Genomic DNA, 17,406 nt, shown 5'->3' on the forward strand with positions numbered 1-17,406 from the left:
AGTGGAAATATCCACAAGTACAAAATAGAAAACAGATTATCCTCAGTAGGTGTCGAACTCGTAGGACTTAAAAAGGCCTGCGAACTATGTCTTAAATATAATTACAAAAAGGCTTTGATTTTAAGTGATGGATTAGGAGCTATTAATTTAATTAAAAATAAGAATACAGACTCGTACCTAGTGAATGATATTCACAACATAATTAACCAATCAGACATTCAGAAACTTGACATTCTATGGGTCCCTGGTCACAAGGGTGTGGCCATCAACGAAAAGACTGACATAGCAGCAAAGGCTGCTACAAGTGAGGGGTTTACAATAAATATAAAATACAGCTACAAGGAGGCTCAAAGAGAAATTAGGAACTTTTTAGTTTACAAATGGAATGAGGACTACAGGACGAAGGGGAGGACGAAGGGATCCAGCCTCATAGACATATTTCCAGACATACCCAGTAAACCCTGGCATTTTTCTCTTAAATGGAATGCTAAAAGCATCAAGACCATTAACAGACTTATGACGGCACACACATACGACAAAGTCTTCCTACACAGAATCAAAGCAATTGACTCAAATATCTGCGAAACGTGCAATGTAACTGAATATGCCGAACACCTGATCTTCGATTGCCAAAGATTTGCCGGGCTCAGAAGGAAATTCAAAATCTTTAAATATTAATTTACATCAATTATTAATAAAAAAAGAGCCGCTACATCTCAGAGAGCTGGCAATCTTCATCAAAACTGCTGACTTAAACTTTTGACCGCTTTTTTCCTCATCATGTTATAAAGTAATTTCAGTTTATTTTCTAAAACAGTTAAGTAATTTTCCTCTTTTTTTTTATATACCGACCTGTCAAACTCGCCAAACTACATCACCAGTATCTGATCAATGTGGCTACAGTGCTACGATCAAAATTCCGATCATCCTTAAGATGATTTAAAACCAAATAAAAAAAAAAACGAGGGGGAACGTTGTGAGTTGCAGCGGACACCGCAACTCTACAGTTATACCCGATACTAAGTCAGTATGGCTCTCCTCCGGCAGACGCCGCTAATATTGAACGACACGACAAAGAGTGCGTGCGAGAGAGACAGAAAATCAGTCTGAGCGTGACGTCGGGCGCTGCGTAGCCAGGGCAAATTGATTTGTTCCTTTTGGCTATAAAAATGATCTGATCTAAACCAGATTCAGCAATCTGATAGATATGATCATTATCTATGGTTCTGCGTTTTTAGTTTTCTCGTATCCTTAATATTGTGGACGCAACAGATTTTCGTTCTTTGTGTGGGCGGAAGGGGGTGGGGCGAAATTTTGAGATATACGTTTTAAAGTGAGATCTAACAGGAGTGCGGATACCAAGTTTGGTTACTCTAGCCTTAATAGTCTCTGAGATTTGTGAATATCCCCAGATTTTCATCCTTTGCGGGGGCGGAAGGGGGTGTGGCGAAATTTTGAAATAAACTCGTCTCGGTCCGATATATAAGGAGTGTGGATACGAAATTTGGTTGCTCTAGCTTTTATAGTCGATCTAGGCGCTAATGTTTTACTCTAAGCAAAGCCGGCTATGCTACGTGTGTGTTAGAGAGAGACAGGGCGAGAAAAAATGAAATTGTTTTCTTGATGCTGGCTATAATAATAATACGATCTTATTCAAATTCTGCAGTCTAAAAGATATGGTCATTCTCTACGATTCTGCGTTTTTTGGTTTTCTCGTATCTTTAAAATTGTCGATGCCACAGATTTTCGTCCTTTGTGGGGGCGGAAGTGGGCGGGGCGAAGTTTTGAAATATTTTTGTAGCAGTGACATATCACAGAAGTCTGGATCCAAAACATCGTTGCTCTAGCTCTTATAGTCTTTGAGCACTAGGCGCTAATAGGGACGGACAGACGGACAGACAGACATGGCTCAATCGACTCGGCTATTGATGCTGATCAAGAATATATATACTTTATGGGGTCGGAAACGATTCCTTCTGGACGTTACACACATCCACTTGTACCACAAATCTAATATACCCCAATACTCAATTTGAGTATCGGGTACAAAAAAAAAAAAAAAAATTGCTTTCGGTTGAATACTAGCTAGGAACGACTATCAGCACTGAACACATATTTTTAACCGATAATCTAATCAATTTTATATAAAAGTGGCTTATTTTAAGTACCATCTTTATTGGCATCGTTTATAAAATAAGGTTTCAATAAAAAATGTCAACAATTTCCACTAAGTTTATTTCTTTACATGGTAACTACCCATTTGCTACATATTAAAATCATTTTTATAAAGGGGTATATGTGTACTTTTCAAAATTGTTGGCCCGGTTCTTTTCCATATAAGCCCCATGGAAGCGCCAGTGTGAAAAACCCCCGTTATGCATATTTTTACATTCCTTTTTTTTATATTTTTGAAAACATTGAGATTTTGATGGCAAGTGATCAAGATTTCGATGATTTCCCGCATTAATAATCGATGTGGCTCTAAATTGCATTTTTACACGACTTCTACATTGGGGCATTGGCTAAGAGGGTGAGTGCATAACCATAATATACTGGAAAATACTATGGAAAGTATTTTTATATTTTGCAAGGTGTGTGAACCAGACATTGTGGCAAGAAAATTAGTGTACTAAATGACTTGGCGATAAAATATACGGTCTGAAATATGCCACATATACCCACTTAAGACCCCTCTATTGAAACAGTCATTGTAGATACCTCCTATCCCTTCTTTTACTCACAAAAAAAAACCCACTATATCCACGATTTTCACTATTTTCGGTGCAATATTAAAATACCCCTTTGGCATACAATAGGCTAATCGTTCTGTGATTTGATATTATTAGCTTGCTAGGACTTTATAGCTGAACATGAAGTTTATCCGATTGATAGATTATTTTTCTAAAATGGTAGCCAACTTTTGCTAGTCATTCTTATTGGATTTGTTTAGAATTTTCACGAGTTTTCAAAGTGAAAATTTTGAAAAATATACCGCTAAAAATTATTGTGTAAAAAAATCACTACCTTTAAAAAAACTGCATACAAAATACCAGATTAAATTGTTAAACAAATTCCAAGTCCCCAATCTATCAAAAAAAGTTTCCTTGCCAGGTAAAAAAGAGGTAAATATTATTATTATTAGTATTATTTTCCGCGGTCTAACTCGAGTTGTTATCCAGTTTAAATAAGTGGGCTTAAGTGGGCTAAGTTCGTTTTTTCATCGGTATGGCACGCTGAAAAGGCGCCATTCTTAAGAAGCGTCCCTCCATTTTTTTTAAACTCCTAAATAATTACTGCTCGACGTCATAATGCAGCGCCACAGGGAATTATATAAACAGCAATCACTTGCAGAACCGGGAACTCCAGAATGCGGCGCGTGCAAAACAGCGCGAGGATCGTTTTCAAAGCAACCGCATTATTAGTGTTAGTCCAACTCCCGTCAAGCGTGCGGCACCTATACCGCCCTCAGAGGAGGCGCAGCCACGCCTTACCTATGTCGCTCCTCCTAAGGAGAATCGAAAACCAGAGCTGCCTCAGCAGCAGAGGAACCCCACCCGGGACCTTTACATAAAGCGCTTCGTGGATTGGAAGGCTGCCAGGAAGGAACAAACAAAGAACGAGCAAATTGCTCGTCGTGGTCAATAGATGTTCACATATAAAACCGAAACACTTAAACCTGCGACAAACCCCCAGAAAGAGCAGGAGAACGCTCCGGCATTTGTGCCGCCAAAAAGGCACTCCTTATATGTTTTGGCAAAAAAAACTCAGTGTACGCAGACGGCAGCGGAGAGGAAACAGCCTTTGGCAACCCAATTGCGTACCCAGGGTCATCCATCCAGATTGCACGCTCAGCCTGCGGCAACCATGGCAAAGCTGCAACATGCAACGTCGCGTCCTCAACCGGTCACTGTGAAGACCCAAACATCAAAAATGAAACATCAAACATCAGCAAGGAATGTCCAGCCAGCCACAGTGAAGCCTGCACCTTCACGTGCATTGCCCTTGAAGCCTACAGCAGGCCCAAAGCCCAAGGCAGCAGATTTGGTCGTTGGACCTTCTGCAAATGGGGTTGTTCATTTGCCAAATGTGAGGACGCAACCATTCCAAAAGCCGGCCGTGAGTAAGCCCACCTTAAAAATACCAGCAGTAAAACCAAAGCCCATTCAAGGAGGCGGCGGAGGGGGAGCTGCGGGAAAATTTAAGTCGACCGCAGTAGCAAAAGGGCCGGCCAAAAAAAACAAGCTTGCCAGCCAATTGTCGACCAGAATGAAGGCCAAGAGCAACGTCAGCAAGTACGTAGGTCTTCAAAAGAATGTTCGAAATCGGCCGGAGCTGATGAGAGAGTTGGTTGAGGCTGGGACCACTGAACTCCCACTGCCTCCCAATACGCCGCTGAAAGAGAAGATAAGTTTCCCTGCTCTGGCCACATTCACGCAGTGCAATACGAACAACTGCAGTCAAGAAATGATAGAAGCCTTGGGTGAGATTTCAAATCTGAGTCCAGTGGGTCCAATGAGCAGCCACCGAGATTCGAAAGCGAAGCGGAAATTTGACTTTTCTAGGTACTCTTTGATAAAAACGGCAGCTGAAGAGAGTTTGATCTTGGATCCATATCTGGCTAAGGGTAAGTACAACAGGAATAAAATGGAGTAAAATGTAATATTATTGGTTTCCAGATCCAGATGATAAAGAACAAGAAAATTCTACTCTGAAGGCAGCTGCGGAGCAAACCCCTCCTCGCAGGATTTCCGATGAGAAGCCCAACTACTTAAGTCCATATGTGAGCGTCTCGCGCGGTAAAGTCACCTCTCGCTGTGAGCGTGAGAAGCGAAACAGCATGTATTTGCCCGGTGAGGAGTATCCTGTTGCCAATCGGCGGGCCCTCGAGTCGGTGCTCTACTTTCGCATACAGCTGGAGAATGAGATTCGACGACTGCGAGATATCTGCAGCGAGTGGGAAGCCTATAGCAAGGAGAATGAGGCGCATCTGGTTGAGACGGGCGGCATAGATATGATCAATGTGGCCATTGGACAGACAAATTTGCTCTCTACCAAGAAATTGATGCAGTTCAGCGGTCTGATTGACCGTTGCGAGGCGGGAGCTACGGGCAAGAACCATCGACCCTACGATGGCAGCGAGGAGACGAAACCCGTCCAGGCAGAGGATCTGGAAGGGTGGTGGGACATGCTGCGACTCCAGAGTGAGAATGTTGAAAAGCGCTTTGATAACTTGAAGCGATGGAAACAGAACAATTGGCAGGACCCCGATGCAGTTGAGGAATCGAAAATACCAGCCAAGCCTGTGGCCAAACCAAAGTCTAAGCTGGGCAACAATTTAAACGCTAAGCCCAAGGTCAAGGCCAGCAGTAACTTGATGCAATTACTCCGCAAGGCCCATGCTGAAATGAAAAAGGCTAAGGCGGATGTGGTATCAGCGGACGATGCCCCGCAAACTCCATTTCGCAGCAGCACTCAGCGTGTGATCGTAGTACGCGACCGTCGGTCCTTCTCTCCTGCTCGCACCGTCCTGCGCATGTCTGTAGGCGAGAGCCGTTCTTCCAATGGTGGCAACACTCTGCTCAAGTCTGCTATATTGGCCGCAGCCGAACAAAACGCTCTTAATCATACCCCCCCTCCCAATAAGGGACGCCAGTCGATTCTGAAAAAACCAGGGACCAGCAAGCGTGAAAGTCGTGGAGTTATTTTCAGTACAAAGAAAAATGTACGGCACTTCAAATTCACCTACGAAGAAGGCACTATTAGCGATGACCAGGGCCCAGCAGGAAATGAGCCGCAATCCGCGTCTTAGGCCATCCACCGAGTTTATGTAGTTTATCTATCATTTATTATTTAAAGTTACGTTTTTGTTTATATGTAAAGTATTATTTAATTCTGAAAATTATGTTTCAATTTCAAAGCCTTGTTTTATATTTTTTTTTTAATTAAGTACATCAATCAATCAAATAAAGGAAAAAAACGAGGGGGAACGTTGTGAGTTGCTGCGGACACCGCAACTCTACAGTTATACCCGATACTAAGTCAGTATGGCTCTCCTCCGGCAGACGCCGCTAATATTAAACGACACGACAAAGAGTGCGTGCGAGAGAGACAGAAAATCAGTCTGAGCGTGACGTCGGGCGCTGCGTAGCCACTGCAAATTGATTTGTTCCTATTGGCTATAAAAATGATCTGATCTGATCCAGATTCAGCAATCTGATAGATATGGTCATTATCTATGATTCTGCGTTTTTAGTTTTCTCGAATGTGCAATATTGTGGATGCAACAGATATTCGTCCTTTGTGTGGGCGGAAGGGGGTGGGGTGAAATTTTGAGATACACGTTTTATAGTAAGATCTAACAGAAGTGCGGATACCAAATTTGGTTACTCTAGCCTTAATAGTCTCTGAGATTTTTGAATATCCCCAGATTTTCGTCCTTTGCGGGGGCGGAAGGGGGTGTGGCGAAATTTTGAAACAAACTCGTCTCGGTCCGATATATTAGGAGTGTGGATACCAAATTTGGTTGCTCTAGCTTTTGTAGTCTCTGAGATCTAGGCGCTAATGTTTTACTCTAAGCAAAGCCGCCTATGCTACGTGTGTGTTAGAGAGAGACAGGGCGGGAAAAAAATGAAATTGTTTTCTTGATGCTGGCTATAATAATAATACGATCCAATTCAGATTCCGCAGTCTTAAAGATATGGTCATTCTCTACAATTCTACGTTTTTGGTTTTCTCATATCTTTAAAATTGTGGATGCCACAGATTTTCGTCCTTTGTGGGGGCGGAAGTGGGCGGGGCGAAGCTTTGAAATATTTTTGTAGCAGTGACATATCACAGAAGTCTGGGTCCAAAACATCGTTGCTCTAGCTCTTATAGTCTTTGAGCACTAGGCGCTGAAGGGGACGGACAGACGGACGGACGGACAGACGGACAGACAGACAGACAGACATGGCCCAATCGACTCGGCTATTGATGCTGATCAAGAATATTTATACTTTATGGGGTCGGAAACGATTCCTTCTGGACGTTACACACATCCACTTTTACCACAAATCTAATATACCCCCCCAATACTCATTTTGAGTATCGGGTATAAAAACTATATTTTATGAGATTCTGAACAAGTACAGAAAGGACGACTGGAACATTCTATCAACAGATGCCTCAGTTACAGAAAGTACATGTGGCATAGGAATAGTAGAATGGCCTAGTGGAAATATCCACAAGTACAAAATAGAAAACAGATTATCCTCAGTAGGTGCCGAACCTGTAGGCCTTAAAAAGGCTTGCGAACTATGTCTTAAATATATAAACAAAAAGGCTTTGATTTTAAGTGATGGATTAGGAGCTATTAATTTAATTAAAAATACGAATACAGACTCGTACCTAGTGAATGATATTCACAACATAATTAACCAATCAGACATTCAGAAACTTGACATTCTATGGGTCCCTGGTCACAAGGGTGTGGCCATCAACGAAAAGACTGACATAGCAGCAAAGGCTGCTACAAGTGAGGGGTTTACAATAAATATAAAATACAGCTACAAGGAGGCTCAAAGAGATATTAGGAACTTTTTAGTATACAAATGGAATGAGGACTACAGGACGAAGTGTAGGACGAAGGGATCCAGCCTCATAGACATATTTCCAGACATACCCAGTAAACCCTGGCATTTTTCTCTTAAATGGAATGCTAAAAGCATCAAGACCATTAACAGACTTATGACGGGACACACATACGACAAAGTCTTCCTACACAGAATCAAAGCAATTGACTCAAATACCTGCGAAACGTGCAATGTAACTGAATATGCCGAACACCTGATCTTCGATTGCCTAAGATTTGCCGGGCTCAGAAGGAAATTCAAAATCTTTAAATATTATAACAATTTACATCAATTATTAATAAAAAAAGAGCCGCTACATCTCAGAGAGCTGGCAATCTTCATCAAAACTGCTGACTTAAACTTTTGACCCCTTTTTTCTTCATCATGTTATAAAGTAATTTCAGTTTGTTTTCTAAAACAGTTAAGTAATTTTCCTCTTTTTTTTATATACCGACCTGTCAAACTCGCCAAACTACATCACCAGTATCTGATCAATGTGGCTACAGTGCTACGATCAAAATTCCGATCATCCTTGAGATGATTTAAAACCAAAAAAAAAAAAATTGTTTTCGGTTGAATACTAGCTAGCAACGACTATCCGCACTGAACACATATTTTTAACCGATAATCTAATCAATTTTATATAAAAGTGTCTAATTTTAAGTATCATCTTTATTGGCATTGTTTATAAAATAAGGTTTCAATAAAAAATGTCAACAATTTCCACTAAGTTTATTTCTTTACATGGTATCTACCCATTTGCTACATATGAAAATCATTTTTATAAAGGGGAATATGTGTACTTTTCAAAATTGTTGGCCCGTTCTTTTCCATATAAGCCCCATGGAAGCGCCAGTGTGAAAAACCCCCGTTATGCATATTTTTACATTTCTTTTTTTATATTTTTGAAAACATTGAGATTTTGATGGCAAGTGATCAAGATTTCGATGATTTCCCGCATTAATAATCGATGTGGCTCTAAATTGCATTTTTACACGACTTCTACATTGGGGCATTGGCCAGTGTGAGTGCATAACCTTAATATACTGGAAAATACTATGGAAAGTATTTTTATATTTTGCAAGGTGTGTGAACCAGACATTTTGGCAAGAAAATTAGTGTACTAAGTGACTTGGCGATAAAATATACGGTCTGAAATATGCCACATATACCCACTTAAGACCCCTCTATTTAAACAGTCATTGTAGATACCTCCTATCCCTTCTTTTACTCACAAAAAAAAACCCACTATATCCACGATTTTCACTATTTTCGGTGCAATATTAAAATACCCCTTTGGCATACAATGGGCTAATCGTTCTGTGATTTGATATTATTAGCTTGCTAAGACTTTATAGCTGAACATGAAGTTTATCCGATTGATAGATTATTTTTCTAAAATAGTAGCCAACTTTTGCTAGTCATTCTTATTGGATTTGTTTAGAATTTTCACGAGTTTTCAAAGTGAAAATTTTGAAAAATATACCGCTAAAAATTATTGTGTTAAAAAAGCACTACCTTTAAAAAAAACTGCATACAAAATACCAGATTAAATTGTTAAACAAATTCCAAGTCCCCAATCTATCAAAAAAAGTTTCCTTGCCAGGTAAAAAAGAGGTAAATATTATTATTATTAGTATTATTTTCCGCGGTCTAACTCGAGTTGTTATCCAGTTTAAATAAAGGGGCTTAAGTGGGCTAAGTTCGTTTTTTCATCGGTATGGCACGCTGAAAAGGCGCCATTCTTAAGAAGCGTCCCTCCATTTTTTTTAAACTCCTAAATAATTACTGCTCGACGTCATAATGCAGCGCCACAGGGAATTATATAAACAGCAATCACTTGCAGAACCGGGAACTCCAGAATGCGGCGCGTGCAAAACAGCGCGAGGATCGTTTTCAAAGCAACCGCATTATTAGTGTTAGTCCAACTCCCGTCAAGCGTGCGGCACCTATACCGCCCTCAGAGGAGGCGCAGCCACGCCTTACCTATGTCGCTCCTCCTAAGGAGAATCGAAAACCAGAGCTGCCTCAGCAGCAGAGGAACCCCACCCGGGACCTTTACATAAAGCGCTTCGTGGATTGGAAGGCTGCCAGGAAGGAACAAACAAAGAACGAGCAAATTGCTCGTCGTGGTCAAAAGATGTTCACATATAAAACCGAAACACTTAAACCTGCGACAAACCCCCAGAAAGAGCAGGAGAACGCTCCGGCATTTGTGCCGCCAAAAAGGCACTCCTTATATGTTTTGGCAAAAAAAACTCAGTGTACGCAGACGGCAGCGGAGAGGAAACAGCCTCTGGCAACCCAATTGCGTACCCAGGGTCATCCATCCAGATTGCGCGCTCAGCCTGCGGCAACCATGGCAAAGCTGCAACATGCAACGTCGCGTCCTCAGCCGGTCACTGTGAAGACCCAAACATCAAACATGAAACATCAAACATCAGCAAGAATGTCCAGAATGAAGCCTGCACCTTCACGTGCATTGCCCTTGAAGCCTACAGCAGGCCCAAAGCCCAAGGCAGCAGATTTGGTCGTTGGACCTTCTGCAAATGGGGTTGTTCATTTGCCAAATGTGAGGACGCAACCATTCGAAAAGCCGGCCGTGAGTAAGCCCACCTTAAAAATACCACCAGTGAAACCAAAGCCCATTCAAGGAGGCGGCGGAGGGGGAGCTGCGGGAAAATTTAAGTCGACCGCAGTAGCAAAAGGGCCGGCAATAAAAAACAAGCTTGCCAGCCAATTGTCGACCAGAATGAAGGCCAAGAGCAACGTCAGCAAGTACGTAGGTCTTCAAAAGAATGTTCGAAATCGGCCGGAGCTGATGAGAGAGTTGGTTGAGGCTGGGACCACTGAACTCCCACTGCCTCCCAATACGCCGCTGGAAGAGAAGATAAGTTTCCCTGCTCTGGCCACATTCACGCAGTGCAAGACGAACAATTGCAGTCAAGAAATGATAGAAGCCTTGGGTGAGATTTCAAATCTGAGTCCAGTGGGTCCAATGAGCAGCCACCGAGATTCGAAAGCGAAGCGGAAATTTGACTTTTCTAGGTACTCTTTGATAAAAACGGCAGCTGAAGAGAGTTTGATCTTGGATCCATATCTGGCTAAGGGTAAGTACAACAGGAATAAAATGGAGTAAAATGTAATATTATTGGTTTCCAGATCCAGATGATAAAGAACAAGAAAATTCTACTCTGAAGGCAGCTGCGGAGCAAACCCCTCCTCGCAGGATTTCCGATGAGAAGCCCAACTACTTAAGTCCATATGTGAGCGTCTCGCGCGGTAAAGTCAACTCTCGCTGTGAGCGTGAGAAGCGAAACAGCATGTATTTGCCCGGTGAGGAGTATCCTGTTGCCAATCGGCGGGCCCTCGAGTCGGGGCTCTACTTTCGCATACAGCTGGAGAATGAGATTCGACGACTGCGAGATATCTGCAGCGAGTGGGAAGCCTATAGCAAGGAGAATGAGGCGCATCTGGTTTAGACGGGCGGCATAGATATGATCAATGTGGCCATTGGACAGACAAATTTGCTCTCTACCAAGAAATTGATGCAGTTCAGCGGTCTGATTGACCGTTGCGAGGCGGGAGCTACGGGCAAGAACCATCGACCCTACGATGGCAGCGAGGAGACGAAACCCGTCCAGGCAGAGGATCTGGAAGGGTGGTGGGACATGCTGCGACTCCAGAGTGAGAATGTTGACAAGCGCTTTGATAACTTGAAGCGATGGAAACAGAACAATTGGCAGGACCCCGATGCAGTTGAGGAATCGAAAATACCAGCCAAGCCTGTGGCCAAACCAAAGTCTAAGCTGGGCAACAATTTAAACGCTAAGCCCAAGGTCAAGGCCAGCAGTAACTTGATGCAATTACTCCGCAAGGCCCATGCTGAAATGAAAAAGGCTAAGGCGGATGTGGTATCAGCGGACGATGCCCCGCAAACTCCATCTCGCAGCAGCACTCAGCGTGTGATCGTAGTACGCGACCGTCGGTTCTTCTCTCCTGCTCGCACCGTCCTGCGCATGTCTGTAGGCGAGAGCCGTTCTTCCAATGGTGGCAACACTCTGCTCAAGTCTGCTATATTGGCCGCAGCCGAACAAAACGCTCTTAATCATAACCCCCCTCCCAATAAGGGACGCCAGTCGATTCTGAAAAAACCAGGGACCAGCAAGCGTGAAAGTCGTGGAGTTATTTTCAGTACAAAGAAAAATGTACGGCACTTCAAATTCACCTACGAAGAAGGCACTATTAGCGATGATGAGCCCTTTGGCGGCGATAAGCTAGAGGATTGCGAGGAGGACATGTCGATCGAAGCTTCAGGGGAAACACGTTCCGTAGACCAGGGCCCAGCAGAAAATGAGCCGCAATCCGCGTCTTAGGCCATCCACCGAGTTTATGTAGTTTATCTATCATTTATTATTTAAAGTTACGTTTTTGTTTATATGTATAGGATTATTTAATTCTGAAAATTATGTTTCAATTTCAAAGCCTTGTTTTATATTTTTTTTTAATTAAGTACATCAATCAATCAAATAAAGGAAAAAAACGAGGGGGAACGTTGTGAGTTGCTGCGGACACCGCAACTCTACAGTTATACCCGATACTAAGTCAGTATGGCTCTCCTCCGGCAGACGCCGCTAATATTAAACGACACGACAAAGAGTGCGTGCGAGAGAGACAGAAAATCAGTCTGAGCGTGACGTCGGGCGCTGCGTAGCCACTGCAAATTGATTTGTTCCTATTGGCTATAAAAATGATCTGATCTGATCCAGATTCAGCAATCTGATAGATATGGTCATTATCTATGATTCTGCGAATGAGTATTGGGGTATATTAGATTTGTGGTAAAAGTGGATGTGTGTAACGTCCAGAAGGAATCGTTTCCGACCCCATAAAGTATATATATTCTTGATCAGCACCAATAGCCGAGTCGATTGGGCCCTGTCTGTCTGTCTGTCTGTCCGTCTGTCCGTCCGTCCGTTTGTCCGTCCCCTTCAGCGCCTAGTGCTCAAAGACTATAAGAGCTAGAGCAACGATGTTTTGGATCCAGACTTCTGTGATATGTCACTGCTACAAAAATATTTCAAAACTTCGCCCCGCCCACTTCCGCCCCCACAAAGGACGAAAATCTGTGGCATCTACAATTTTAAAGATATGAGAAAACCAAAAACGTAGAATTGTAGAGAATGACCATATCTTTAAGACTGCGGAATCTGAATTGGATCGTATTATTATTATAGCCATCATCAAGAAAACAATTTCATTTTTTCTTGCCCTGTCTCTCTCTAACACACACGTAGCATAGGCGGCTTTGCTTAGAGTAAAACATTAGCGCCTAGATCTCAGAGACTATAAAAGCTAGAGCAACCAAATTTGGTATCCACACTCCTAATATATCGGACCGAGACGAGTTTGTTTCAAAATTTCGCCACACCCCCTTCCGCCCCCGCAAAGGACGAAAATCTGGGGATATTCAAAAATCTCAGAGACTTTTAAGGCTAGAGTAACCAAATTTGGTATCCGCACTTCTGTTAGATCTTACTATAAAACGTGTATCTCAAAATTTCGCCCCACCCCCTTCCGCCCACACAAAGGACGAAAATCTGTTGCATCCACAATATTGCACATTCGAGAAAACTAAAAACGCAGAATCATAGATAATGACCATATCTATCAGATTGCTGGATCTATCTGATCTGGATCAGATCAGATCATTTTTATAGCCAATAGGAACAAATCAATTTGCAGTGGCTACGCAGCGCCCGACGTCACGCTCAGACTGATTTTCTGTCTCTCTCTCACGCACTCTTTGTCGTGTCGTTTAATACTAGCGGCGTCTGCCGGAGGAGAGCCATACTGACTTAGTATCGGGTATAACCGTAGAGTTGCGGCGTCCGCAGCAACTCACAACGTTCCCCCTCGTTTTGTGTTGTTTTATCAGCCTTGAATGCACCACACTCACACACGCGCACAGCATACATACATATGTATGAGGGTTTCTTTCGTATTTTCCAGCTCTGTTGAGATTAAAATAGTGCTCTTATTATTTTGATTTCCATTTTATTATACAGTCAAGGAAAAAAGTCAACATACAGCACCGATTTTTCAATATTTCGGGTTTTCGCAATGAAAATTAAAAAAGTTGGTATGCCATTATTTAGGACACTTTAAGTTATTATTATTTCAGAAAAAAAACTTAAACAAAAATGATGTATACTAAAGTTACAACGAAAAAACATAAAATGTTCACGGAAAAAAGTGTACATACAGCCTCTATGCTTTTGTATTATAGTCTCAAAGTCATCTTAATATTAATACTTTTTATACTTTTAATATTTGGTTGGTCCACCATTGGCATCTATTACAGCCTGTAGTCGTCGGGGCATCGATGCCACCAAATTTTCGGTTGTTGTGGGCGGAACTTCGGCCCAAGCTCGAATGAGGGCGGTTTTGAGGCTTTCCCGACTGCTGATGTTATACTTCCGTACCAATCTTTCTAAAATGTCCCAAAGATGTTCGATTGGGTTAAGGTCTGGGCATAATACAGCAACCAATCACGCACAACATGTGCGGTGTGCTTTGGATCGTTGTCCTGTTGGAAGATCCAACTGCTTCCCAGGCTCAATGTATCCACCGATGTGCTCCAAAATTGGCGGAACACATCGAAAAGTGTTCAGGAGTCATTGTGCACCTAAAAACAATTGCCAATTTTTTGCACAGGATGGTTTCAAGAGCCGAGTTCCACGAAAGAAACCATTGAGCGTGCGTGAGCGAGCAAGCGCAGCGTTGCCAGCAGCATTTATTTAGCTAACTTAACCGATGACATCGTAAATTCACGGAAAAGCAGGTAGGACAAAAGCAATTAAGCATTGGCCTTCCATGGGGCAGAATCGGGGTAAACCTTGGCGTTTCAAACCGATTGAATGTATGTGGTTTTAACAGGAATTTAATTTTACAAAGTAGGGCATGTGTTCTTGCTGCTGGCAATGCTCTTGCCGTGACGTTGTTTGTTTTAGTTTTTTTAACCCCAATAAACACACGCACACACTTGTATTTATTCGGCGAATTTCGTGGGGTGTCTACTGCATTTATTAATACATATTCCAGGCTCTGTCGCAGCTGTCTAAAGATGTATTCTCTTTCTCGACACTTGACACACACTTGATAAAGTTGAATGCTTATTTTTGCTTACTTTTATTATTCACTTTTATTTTCATACGTGCAATGGTAAACAGACACTCAGAAATATACCGAAACTACGTCACAAATTTCAAAATATGCCGAAAATATACTGACGTATTATTTGTATTCAAGCTGAATCAAATTGCTTTCGGTCACTTCCTTTTCATCAGCGAGCGAGACCGGTCGTGTTTTTTCTTAACAGTCTGAAAAGTGACTTTTTCCAAGCAACAAAGGCTTAATTAAAAGTGATTGTACAAATTGGATCATTGTTTATTTCATACAAATCTTCATCAATATATAAATTATTCCTCTTTTCATTTCCCAAAGGAGAGGTAAGTCTTTGGCAATCTGGTTAAACCAGCAAGTATGGCGGACGCCGGTCACTCGGTGTCTGCCAAATTGAAACCCCCTGATCAGGTGGCAAAAAGCGGCAAAATTCAAACCCAAAAAACAATAGCAAAAAACTTCAGTGCTTTGTGTTCAGGTGTGAAAGAGGAAATATTCGACAGCTTGACTAACGAAAAGTACCCAGCAAATAAGATGCGCAAGGAACAAAAAAGCGACAACACCAATACAGACATAAATAACAAAATGCTGATAGACGATGACAGTAACAAAATGGTGGAGGCTTCTGACGGTGTGACCGTTCACAATTCTCACACAAATGCCATAAATGGTTTTACTGGAAATACTGAAATGACTAAAACACTGAATAAAAATACTAATCCGATTATAAACCCATCAAATGTAGGTATCGAAAGAGAAACAGTGTTGTATAGTGAGTGCCACATCGGTGATGCGGCTGTACTAGTATCGACTAAGAACAGTACCATCTTCGAAAACAAAAACACCAAAAATGGCTTATTCTTTTTTGAAAAAATAAGACACCTTAAAATCAAAGGAATTTAAGAAATCGTAGATCTTGCGCCACTCTATACAAGATTTATTTTAAGGTTTTCAGCGAAGCAAATGATTTAGTTTTAAATGAGGAGTTAAAAAAAATGAATTTAGTGGTATTTATACCAAAAGACTATGTGGAATCCTATGGAGTAATTAAAGGGGTGCCCCTCGGTTTTTCTGAGAATGAAATTATGGATAATATTACTTCTAACATAAAAATTAAGTCAATTGAAAGATTAGCAAGAAGGCAGAAAATAACAACCGATGACAACAACGAAACATTCAAGCTCATACCATTAGAAACAGTAAAAATTGGTTTTGAGGGTTCAGACATCCCAGAAAAGGTATCTCTTTTTGGGATATGTGGGATGAAAGTAAGCATATATGTTCCCAGAGTAAGGCAATGTTATAATTGTGGCAGACTTGGTCACACTTCGACCAGATGCAAATCAGCTAGGAGGTGCTATAAATGCGGAGTCGAGGAGTGCAATGGGTCGTGCACTGGTCTCAAGTGTATCCTTTGCAATGGGAAAAATCACTCAGCTAGGGACAGACTGATGTGCCCAGTATGGGAAAAGGAGATGGACATTAACAAAATAATGACAATCAAAAAAATCGCGCGTAAGGAAGTGCTTAGCACTTACTCAATCCATCAAAATTTTTCGCTGTTAGATAATTATGAAAAAAACTATCCAAAACTAGACATAAATGAGGAAAATGTTCAAACCAAAAACGTTAAAGCAAATGAAGTTTTAAAAAAATACAGTTATGCGAGCAGGTTAGTGCAGAGACCTTTGGTTCCTACACAAAAACCCCACTATCACTTAGAATCATATACCAGCGATTCTAATAATCACGTACCATTTTTTGAAAACAAAGAACTAAAAGAAAACAAATTTACCATTCAACAGATGGTTGACATGTTGTCTCGTTTAGTCGACTCAAATGATGTGTCACATCCATCAAAAAAAGTGACCAGTACAAATGATTACAATATGGAACATAATGCAGACAGAAAAATGAACAAACAGAGAGAAACGAACCTTTTTAAAACATCTAAATAAATATGAAATTTTTACAACATAACATTCAATCTATTAAAGCCAATAAAAACGACCTAGTATTCTACTTAAACAATGAAAACTTCGACTTTGCCATTCTGGCTGAAGTTTTCTCTCACGATCTCCGTTTTAGGAAACTAGCCAACTTCAATATGTTAGAAAAACATAGAGAGGACGGTTATGGAGGAGTGGCGATTGCCTACAAAAAAGAATTAAGAGTTAAAAGACTGATATATGAGACAGAGCAAGATATAATTATAGCAAGAACCATCAACAACAAAGATAAATTTCTTATCACCTCAGTATATTTTGAACCTTTGTTGTCTCTTGCATCCTTCAAGCAAGCGATTAACAATCTCCTTGAATATTTAGATGCATTCGGAAAAGTCATAATTGCAGGAGATTTTAACGCAAGACATACCTTTTCTGGAGACAGAACCAACAGTGGAAAGGGAACTTTTCTCATGCAAGCTATGTCAAATGCTGGCTACAGTCTAGCAAATGACCACAGTCTCACATTCAGAAGACACATCGACTCAACATCAGGGTCTGTACTCGATTTAACTTTCACAAAGGGTATTCATATAGAGAATTGGAAATGCGAAAAGTTTTACCTAGGAGGCAGCCACCATCACCCAATAACCTTTGAAACAGCA

At 41.4% G+C, this 17,406-nt stretch overlaps 1 protein-coding gene, 1 long non-coding RNA gene and 1 pseudogene across 3 annotated transcripts; 2 read left to right on the forward strand and 1 right to left on the reverse strand.

The window, feature by feature from the left end:
- Window positions 1–4,130: 4,130 nt before the first annotated feature.
- On the forward strand, window positions 4,131–5,917 carry LOC117191126 (guanylate kinase-associated protein mars-like). The gene is made up of 2 exons (XM_033396088.1): window positions 4,131–4,624; window positions 4,677–5,917. The coding sequence occupies exons 1-2, from the start codon at window positions 4,267–4,269 to the stop codon at window positions 5,807–5,809; spliced, it is 1,491 nt and encodes a 496-aa protein (XP_033251979.1). The 5' UTR covers window positions 4,131–4,266; the 3' UTR covers window positions 5,810–5,917.
- Window positions 5,918–9,414: 3,497 nt separating this feature from the next.
- On the forward strand, window positions 9,415–12,034 carry LOC117191130 (annotated as a pseudogene).
- A 1,495-nt stretch (window positions 12,035–13,529) lies between these two features.
- LOC117191173 lies at window positions 13,530–15,684 on the reverse strand. 2 transcript variants are annotated; one of them, XR_004473955.1, is made up of 2 exons: window positions 14,706–15,684; window positions 13,530–13,624 (listed from the first exon to the last, which is right to left on the reverse strand). It is a non-coding gene; the product is annotated as an uncharacterized LOC117191173 (long non-coding RNA). The 2 variants fall into 2 exon arrangements; XR_004473954.1 differs by having other exon boundaries at window positions 14,800–15,680.
- Between the last annotated feature and the right edge of the window lie 1,722 nt (window positions 15,685–17,406).

Source organism: Drosophila miranda (genome assembly GCF_003369915.1).
Source record: "Drosophila miranda strain MSH22 chromosome Y unlocalized genomic scaffold, D.miranda_PacBio2.1 Contig_Y1_pilon, whole genome shotgun sequence".
NCBI lineage: Eukaryota > Metazoa > Arthropoda > Insecta > Diptera > Drosophilidae > Drosophila > Drosophila miranda.